Consider the following 10,155-nt stretch of genomic DNA (forward strand, 5'->3'; position numbering starts at 1 on the left):
TCTTAATTATTTCGTGGTTTTTCATTTTTTAAAGAAATGATGCTGAGAAAACGGATTAAAACCTACCTATCTACCTATCAGGATTTATTTCCTACCTATCAGGACTATAACACCTTTGGCTTTTGCTTTAACTCCGTATCTATACTAATCCGTAGGCCTGTAGCATCTCTACCTCTCCCTAGCGGTAACTATATCTGCCCAACGATATTCCTGTGGTATTCTATATATCGCCTTCTTCTTGTATCTGCTTATATGCTTCTGTATCTACTGTTCTCATAGAGACCGCCTAAGTATCTTAAGGAGACCGCTCTTTCGTCTGAGACCACACCTAACTTTATCTGGTCTCTCTTGTTTCCCCTCAACTCTACCTCACCTTCTGTGACGGAATAAACAACAAGATAACAGAACTTCGTAGTCGGCTATATCCACAAGTATGATATGCCCTACAGGCCTATCTACAGTACTGCGTCTGCTTATTTGGAATAAATTGGATTATTATTTGGTTTCAATGTAAATATTGCAAAATAGTGGGGTGAACAAATTAGGCACAAATTAGATTCTGGAAAAGGATAAGAAACCAGCAGCGATTTGCGCGCTTTTAATATTATTATTAGCATTACCAACGAAAATGCATTTCGGGCTTCGATAATAATGTTTATCTTTACTGAAGTGGGGTGTATTGACTTGCTGCCTAAATCATTCGCGTAATTATTGCGATGGTGTTTGTCGTCCAAGGGTAAACACACCTCTTGCAAACTTTTATCATTAACTAGATGCTGTTTACAGGCCTGCAGGCCTGCAGGGTATAGCATTGCGTGAATGTGTCAGTTTAATAGACCCCACATGCAACTATAATAGCTGCTTTGCAGGTCCTCAGGTAGGCTAATAAAGAGTTAAAGCGGTGTAACATCGTGTACGATGAAGATTTCTCTAAAGAGAAATGCACTCACTGTTGGAACATGTTTGCTTGTAGTGATAGCTTTCGGGTAAGTTGTCTACGTGTTTACATTCGGGAGTTTTAATTACCGTTTTGATTTTAAACAGTTTATCTAGTCAATCAACGGTTATAACTCTAATCTGCACTCTGTCAGCATTGTCTAAATACATTTTGACAAGTTTAGTTATCTATTTTCAATCATTATCTACTAGTTATTTTTACAAATGTCCGATACATGACTTTATTTTGATGCCGATACCTGATATACTGGACAAACACCATGGTGGTCGAAATCGATAGCATACTATTTTTGAATAAATTTAACTTTAAGGTAAAAATCTCTGGGCTGGACGTAAAACAAGGCTTAAACTCCTGTATCAATCAGGCCGACACCCCTGCGGGTTTTTCAAATTCAAATCTGTCATTTTTATTTTCTTGGTCATCTTGGAATAAATAAAACACCAATGGAAACAATACCGTTCGCTCAGATTTTCGGGTTAAATTATTTTTAAATTTTTATTTATTTTTTATTACTTTTTTTGATTTTGTAATTTTGAAACTATTAATGGTATATGAGGTGGCCAATGGTCAAGCTCAACATTATTTAAAATCAGCATCCTAATTTATAAGTCACGCAAATTGATCCAAACACTGTACATCTTATTTGCAGCTGCTGTACTTCCATCGTCAGCAGGGAAAGTAATAAAGTAGAAGTAGAGCAACGGTTCAGGTAAACACAATTCGTTTTTTGGTCTGTTTTCATAAAACAAGTAAACTTTTTTCTAGTCCAGTTCATTTGATCCGTTAGGCCCAGTTTTTAAAACACTATGATTGTTTTGATTTTTTCACGATTTTTTAGTTGGAAAAAATGTTTGTCGTACAGTAGTTACTATGGCAATAGTAAGATACCTAAACACACACGATTTTAATACAACACCCCAGAGCGTGGATGTTGGAACACAGCAAAGATTACAAATCGCTGCCCGAGTACAAAGAAAGGCTAAAAACCTTCGCTTACAACTTGCGTCATATCGCAAACCTCAACTTCCAGCATTTTGACGTCACCTTCGGCTTGAATCGTTATGCCGATATGACGGAAGCTGAATTTCGCGCCAAAGTACTCATGCCGCAGCGAAGGCCGGTAAGTTACTAATGTGCCTTCAGAAAGGCTATTACTACAATCAATCGACCTAATAACGATAGTAGTGCAACTAGGGCACGGCCTAGCCTCGGCGTAGTGGGGAGGACAGTTTCTAGTCGCGGGCCAAAACCAAACTTAGAAAGGTCTCTGCGGGCCGTTAAGTTTAAACTGTGTGACTGTATATTTTACACATCATATTATAACAACCGCAAAGACTGTTAATCAGGAATTACACTTGGGTATGCTGTTTTGCAGCTGGAAAGGTGATTATATTAACTGCATGTTACATTCAATGCAGTCAAGATTTGGTAAAAAGCATCGGAAAATTTGGCTTTGTTAAAAAAGCCAAAAAATATGAAAATGACCCGTGCCCAGTTTGTGAAATAGGTCGAAGGCCGATTTGATTTGGCGGGCCGGATCTGGCCCGTCGGTAGTATGTTGCCCACCCCTGGCCTAGCCTAATAGGTTATATAAGTGTTAATCAAGCGTTATTGGGCGAGCGTATAACGTCCAATGCCAGGTGCCGGAGTTTGTGCTTTAATTAACTGCGTTAAGTTGTAAAAGTAACACTCCCTCATAAAACCTGCTGACTTTGGACAAAATGCGCTACAGGGTTACTTGAGGCGGACTTGGACAACTAGATTTATTTTAGCTTTTTAAAATTAGATTAGAATTAAAATAGAGCATTTCAGTTTTTCTAAATTAGATTAGTATTAGAATTAGACTGTTTTGAGTTTTTTCAAATTAGATTAGAATTAGAATTACCGAATTCCCCCCCCCAAAAAAAAATTTCAACTAGAATCACATACAACCAATTTAATTTAATCGCAAAGTATTCTAATAAGAATGTGAAATGGTAAATATGTGTGTGCTAATTTTATTGCCTTTTTATGCTTTTTAGACTGTAAAAATTACATACAACTCGTTCCAACCAAAGAGTTTTAATTGAAATTCTGTGTTTCAACTGAGTGACTAAAAATGCCGTTGGACAAAGTAGCAGTTTTGGAAAAATCCTAAAGTCAACTTTAGGCCATGTTCAGCAAGGTTATGCATCGTTAATCGTCAAGTATTTGGCATTCGTAACGTTGTATTATTTTCACTATATTATTTGACTGCATAACAGATCTTATTCAAAAAAAGAAAGTGACACAGAACAATGTTTTAAAAAACAGGACCGAATTGCGAACCTTCGCTTCCAACTTGCGTCATAATCAGGACTGTAGTGCAAAGCAAGGCACGGCTAAAAAACTCTACCATGCTGTGAGGTTCGAACTCACAACCTCGGACAAAAGGGGACTCTACCTATTAGTATCGAATAAGAATAGCAGGCTCAGTTGGGATGATCGAGGAACAACCGTCGCACGGTTGCCTGCTGCATCTGAAACTAACTGTTTCACAAACTAAAAAAAGTAAACATTTCCTTTCTGTTTATTCATCGTATTTGTAGGTTGAATTTTCTCGGTCCAACCTCTACCAGTCAACAGAATCTCAGCGGCAACTACCTGCTGATTTCGATTGGTCGGATAAGGGCGTAGTGACAGTGGTCCGAGATCAAGGTACAATTATAAACATATTCTAACCCGCTTGTACGGTTTAAAATAAATTTTGTTGTAATAATTTTTTTTGGGTAAAACGAAGACTATCAAACCTACTATATAATTGTATTTCTCTTTCATACAATGTTCTTTATGTGTCTTGAAGACTAATATGCTTAAATCTCTTCAAGTTTATCAGTGTTTTGATTATTTAGCTTAAATTATTTACAGTATAGCAATTTATAATGAATTATCAGAGGAAAATAATCCATTATTTTGCAATGTCTGATAAAGCTGGTTTAATGGGTGTTTTTCGCTTGAAAATTGGTCCAATAAAAGCAATTGACAAACGAACGAAAAATGCCTCAAAAACTGTAGTCTCAAAATGCAATTTAAATGGCGACGACTTACATAGGCCATGAAGTTAAAATTAGTTTACTAATTGCAGGTGACGCCGGCACGTGTTGGGCGTTCAGCACAGTGCAGAACATCGAAGGTCAGTGGGCTTTAAAGACGCAAAACCTGACCGAGCTTTCTGTGGAGCAAGTGGTGGAATGCGACTCCTCGCAAGATGTAGCCCAGTAGGTCAATTCCAACTTCAGTTTGGAGTCCATTTACGATTTTTTAACCGTAAATTATTTAGCGCTGGGCGTTAGGTCAGCGGTCTGTAATTTTACTTCAACCATCGCCAAAGTAAAATATCTATTTTAAAGGAACAAAGCAGACTGTGGTGTGTTTGGCGGTTGGCCGTACCTCGCTTTTGGTTACCTGAAGCGAGTTGGTGGTATTCAGACCGAGAACGACTACCGCTACTGCTCCGGATTGGGAGGCGATAAGGGTACGTACGAGACTTAAATTCAACTTTTAAAATCCCACTGGTCTTCCATATGCTGTGTTTTAATTGATTTACATTAAGAACTGCTAATGTTTTAATATTTCTTAATTTGTTTGTGTTTTGTCCATTCTAAGATATTTACGTTTGTTTCTTCTGTCATTTTTGGTTTATTTCTATCATGAAGACCCTTTCGGGCGGATTAACGCAACAGGAACTAGATGCCGACTTGACATATTTTTAGTGATACTTGAGAACCAGAAAACTAATTACAGTTAGACAGTAGTTTGTTATTGGTTTGCTTTTTTTTAGTTTAGGCAAAATCATAGCACTTAAACATCATAATTTTGAGTACAAGGATTTTTCAATTAAACAACAGTGATTTTGTAAATCGCGAGTGTACATCACTTGCACTGTAGATTGATAAACTTAAAACCAGTGATACGTTACTGAGGAGTTAAGTCTCTTAGGGAGGTCAATCAATTCTTACTTGGGCGTTTTTAGCTCTTTTTGTATAGTACATATGTTGGTGGTTCGCTGTCCGCTTGCTGTTAGGTATTTTTGTTTTCCACTAATAAAACATGATTTGCTATATTAAAGAGCTCTTTGCAAAATAATTTAACTCGTTCTGGTTGAAATACTTTGAGCCCAAACAAGTCATTTGTGAAAGAATTTCGAAGTCAAGTGTTTAAAAGAAATAGCAAGTCAAGTCCCAGTCAAGTCAGTTGCCCAAGTCAACCCCAAGTCGAACCACGAAAAAAAAATAATAAAAGATAAGCAATTAAAATCGATAAACTCGCCCCATTATGCGCTCTAAAAAAGTAACAAAAAACAACATTTAGCAATCTTATGGTTTTACGTGCAAAACCTAAGATAAATAGCTCAATTTTATTATAAAATGTTGAATGAAAACACTTTAACCCAAGTCAGTTGACGTAATGACTTAAGTCCAAGTCAAGTCATTTGTCTAAATGACTTAAGTCAATTCGAATCTAACCCTTTTACCAAAACGACTTAAGGCAAGTCGAGTCTGTTAAATACAGTGAATTAAGTTCACGTAAGTCAAGACATTGACTTAAGTCATTCCAAAACTGACACATGCCGTAGGCGTAAAAAAATAGCAAAGCAATGCGTGATAGAACAACGTTAAGAACCACTGATCTAAACTTGGTTGTCGATGAGCCTTTGCTAACGTGACAAATACCCTTGTATAACATGCTCAAAGATTTTTGGACAAAATATTTGAATCGCGATATTTTCAAGCATCAGTTTTCTTGGCGCAGGAACATGCTACATTTGCCCGGCGGACGGCTACAACAAGACCCTCTGCGGACCGCCGGTGACCTACTGCAAGAAGGAAGACAGCTGCCAAGCGAAAATCAAGCCCAGTTTGTTTGTGCCTGGCCTTAAGGTGGAAGGATGGACCTGGGTATCCAAGGTGGGTAGAGTTTTGTTGTTCTACAAGAATCTACATGACAAATACGTTAGGTTTAATGTACTCACTACACAGGCTTTTACCTACAGTGTCGGATTGGAGCCTATACGCGATTAAAAATTGATTATACCAGGCTAGGGCATGTCGGTGCCGATCCGATACCAAAGAATTTGTGCTTTAATATATATATATATATATATATATATAACAAAATCAATAGTAGCAGGGCTAGCTAAATATTTCGAAGCTAAGGGTATAATTTTGACCTTATAACCTGGAAAACAAAACTTTTAAACATTTTAATTTCAACTTTATTTTGCTTAGTTGAGTAATGACGTCATTTGGTATCGAATCGGATCTCGATATTTTTCGTCTAAAATATCGGTTATCGTTATCGGAATAAAAATACAATTTTTGGAAAAATGTACATTTCAAAATACAATCACGTCGTTGAATTGCAAATCATCCCTGAAATTTGAATAAATATGGATTTGATATCGGATGGGAACCGATACCGCTGTAGTATCGGACAAGTACCGATACTACCATTAGGTATCGGCTATCGGCTCCGATCCGATATCCAACACCCTACTGAACTTTATCCAACTACAAAGCTCACCATCCGGTATCACCAGACACCTCACTTTCTTTGGAGTGCGTTTTGTTTCGCCGTCTTGCAACCAGGGAGTCGAACCGTTTGACTTTTCCGGTTCAGGTTCGGTTCGGGTTCAAGGATTTTTTCGGAATCCGGTTCAGGTTCGGTTACGGTTCGGATAAAATTGACCCAAAACCTGTTCATAAAGTTCCGGTTCGATTCCGGTTCGACTCCTTGCTTACAAACACTTTCTGCAGAACGAGACCGAAATGGCGATGGCTCTGACTGAGCTGGGTCCACTGTCGGTGGCAATAAACGCTGGAGCCTTGCAGTTCTACAAGTCAGGAGTTTGGGACCCGATCGTCTGCGATCCGAGCGCCCTCGATCACGGTAAGGAGAAATGTAAAAACGGAACTTACTGATAACTATTCCATGGAATTAACATGGGACCAGGGGTAGGTCCAAGGGGGGCACTTGGCCATGCCCTCCCCCAAACTATGTTTTTTTTAATACAATTTTGTTTTAAGTAAATTAAAAAAAAAATTTAGACAGGGACTTTTTATGAATCAAGTTTATATGCAACTTTGTGTCGTCATATTTTGACGCAACATTTTTTGACGTCATGGTATAACGTAACTATGTATCGTCACGTTATGACGTAACTTTGTGATTTCGTGATTCATATGGTGACTTAGTGAATCATTTAAACTACACCTTTTATTGACAATATGTATTTTTCTATAGCGAGTCTTTTAAGGTAAAATATGTGACGTTATTTCGCAAACCATTGCTGAAATAAAATGTTAAAGTTGTATCGGACCCTACCCGATACCAACCGATAGTATCGGACGATTACCGATGCCACGACCTGACTTAAGATATCGGATCTGATCAGACAGTTTTGATCCGTGTTTCTTACGTAGACTACTTTAAAAAACTCAAAGTTTAAAATCCCGAGTAGAAAACAGAATAAGACATTTTTTAGGGAATATATATTTCGCCTGGCATCGTATAGTTCCTGTAGGTAAAGTGAAATAGATACGCATGGCAAAGTAATACGCCAGTGTAAGCGAATTATATGTTGCTTAAAAATATCTGATCCTGTGTTTCAACTCGAGTTATAAACTTTGAGTTATAAGAGAGTTAGCTCCACCAGGCAACATATCAATAGATAGAAATCTCTCTTCTGGTGTAAGCGAAGTGTAAACCGACGTTTCTGCAGCAGATACCAGCTAACCTCCTAAGACAGTGCTTCTCAACCTTTTTACGCGGCGACCCAAATATTCAGCGTAAGTATGACAAATAAGCTTTGGCGACCCAATTGTTTTCTCTTGTAAGCAAAATAAAAACTATAGCTTCTTGTAAGCGAACAAAAAATATGCATTAGCATAAAGAATTTCGAATTAAAAAAAATATTATAAAACATTATTGTATTGCTTCCTTAATTTCCAAATTGAAAAATCTTTCTCAGAACCAATCCTAATTGATATAAACATGTGAGCTACTGCGGTCGGCGACCCAACCAAATCAAACTGCGACCCAATTTTGGGTCGCGACCCATAGGTTGAGAAGCACTGTCCTAAGGGTTACATGTGCTGCCGAAACGTTGACTTATACTGCGTTTGTTTACACCAGAAGAGCAAATTCTATGTTTTGAGTCCTAATGCTTATATACGCGACAGCAGTATAGTGATCGACTAGCAGAAACCTCGTCCAATTCGTTTGAATTCCATATAGATCACCGTTTTATATACGGTAATTATATACTTGTCTTATACGTAATTTAATTGAACTGCTAATGGCCTTGTTCCTTTTAGCTGTCCTGTTGACCGGTTTCGGTTCAAAAAAAGGACTGGTCGATTCCAAGGACTATTGGAGGGTCAAGAATTCGTGGGGAGCCAAGTGGGGTGAAAAGGGGTACTTTCGCATTGCAAGGGGCAAAGGAAAGTGCGGTATAAACACCCAAGTCACTTCTGCCAAGCTAAAGTAACAATCATTTCAGAAGCTACAACTGATTACTTGTGTTAACGTATCAAATAAAATATATCAATTGCAGTTGTTCGGATTGTATTACTAGTTTGGGGACTTTTGTGGTACAGTTTTGAGCTCGTTAAACTTTATGGTCAACATATCTTTCTTTTGACAAAACCAGACTTAATTAATGTTTAAATTTATACATGTTATAGTTGTGTTATTAGAAGGTGCAAATATTGTAAAAAAAAATATTTTTGTATAGACTTGTCGATTTACGACTAAATTGTTGGATTAAGGCTGATTTTATGTTTCATACCTGTTTTTGTAAACAGTCTTCGGTCTTTTCTGTTGTTTAAAATTGGATTATGTTACAGTATATAGGAAATGGTAGCCTACGCAATGGGTGTTCAAGGGCGGCGTCAATACTCTTGCTTAATTATTGCGTGAGTACTTTACATTTACAACCAGTAAAAGCAGGGCTTACAGCATATTTAGCGCATAATACAAGTTAATACGATTTCTGGATCAGGGACAACCACTTGTGTACAAGGTTACAACATCTCTTGAACGAAATTTGTACAAAATACTCAGCCAGCAGGTTACATCACGCTAGGAATGTAAAACAAATTTGAGTTTTAGTTTGAAAGAAGGCTTAATAGTACGTGTTTTGCTTATGCTAAGTTAAAACAACAGAACCTGTGTTGAACCAAAGCCGTTAAACTTTTAAAACAACTTCAACAATATTTTTAATCACTGTCATAATTTGTTCACGTTTGACATTCGCAGTAGATTTTCAAAGTGTTAAATTCACAGTTGAAATCACTTGACCTTCCCGCTGCTTTAATTTTTTTTTAAATGAAACAAAGCAACCGTATTGTTTTGAAAACAAACGCCCAGACAGTTAAAACAATTAAAACACCTGTCGGAATTGCCGAACTTCCAATAACCTTTGCGGACAGGTTTTAATTTGGTGATATGTGGCCTTTTTCAGTGTGCGAATCTGGTTTGTCATTTCATGTCTTGATATGACACTCAAAAATCATAACAGTGAGATAGCATTAATGTTAAGCGTTTATTTACAGTATATATAATGGTGCATGCCAGTTCGAGCTGTGCCCTTTGCCAAATTTAAACTCAGCTTCGTTAATTGCAGTATACAAGGCCAGAGCAAGGAACCAATAACGTTTTTGAGGACTGTTTATTTTATCCTACCTTAATTCTATCATTAATTTATAACCCGACAAGTGTATACAGTGATAATTTAAGATTTTTACCATATTTGTACTTAGCGGTATTTTGATAAGTTGTAATAAAGGGAAATATGCATGTAAACCAGCGTTTAGGACCACAAGCTATGCTGGTTAGCTTCATTTTTGTGTTGAAAATCAGTAATGAGAGTTTAGGGAGGTAAACTGTGGCGAAGGCGCGACATTTGAAAACATTTTTTCATCCTACAATCTGAAAACTCTTCTCAAGTTTTGTTCTGGTTAATGGCGGAAACAGCTTTAACATGAAATCACAATAGGTTCATAACCTCTGGAAAATGTGAAACTGCTGGTAAAACAACAGAATCAATTAGCACTGGGATGGCAAAACACTTCTGACATAAATGTAGTTTTGTTAGTTGCAAATTAATAAGGATAAGCAAAGCGTGCACGCTTTTTAGAACTTTATTAATGATTCTCTGCCTTTTTAGCAGACACTTA

At 37.3% G+C, this 10,155-nt stretch overlaps 1 protein-coding gene across 1 annotated transcript; it reads left to right on the forward strand.

The window, feature by feature from the left end:
* Nucleotides 1-918: 918 nt before the first annotated feature.
* LOC146140986 (cysteine proteinase 1-like) lies at nt 919-8,465 on the forward strand. The gene is made up of 9 exons (XM_083392767.1): nt 919-986; nt 1,608-1,667; nt 1,880-2,078; nt 3,526-3,634; nt 4,062-4,194; nt 4,327-4,451; nt 5,729-5,883; nt 6,733-6,865; nt 8,293-8,465. The coding sequence occupies exons 1-9, from the start codon at nt 919-921 to the stop codon at nt 8,463-8,465; spliced, it is 1,155 nt and encodes a 384-aa protein (XP_083248893.1).
* Nucleotides 8,466-10,155: the final 1,690 nt, after the last annotated feature.

This window comes from Ascidiella aspersa, chromosome 6 (genome assembly GCF_963924565.1).
Source record: "Ascidiella aspersa chromosome 6, kaAscAspe10.2, whole genome shotgun sequence".
Lineage (NCBI taxonomy): Eukaryota > Metazoa > Chordata > Ascidiacea > Phlebobranchia > Ascidiidae > Ascidiella > Ascidiella aspersa.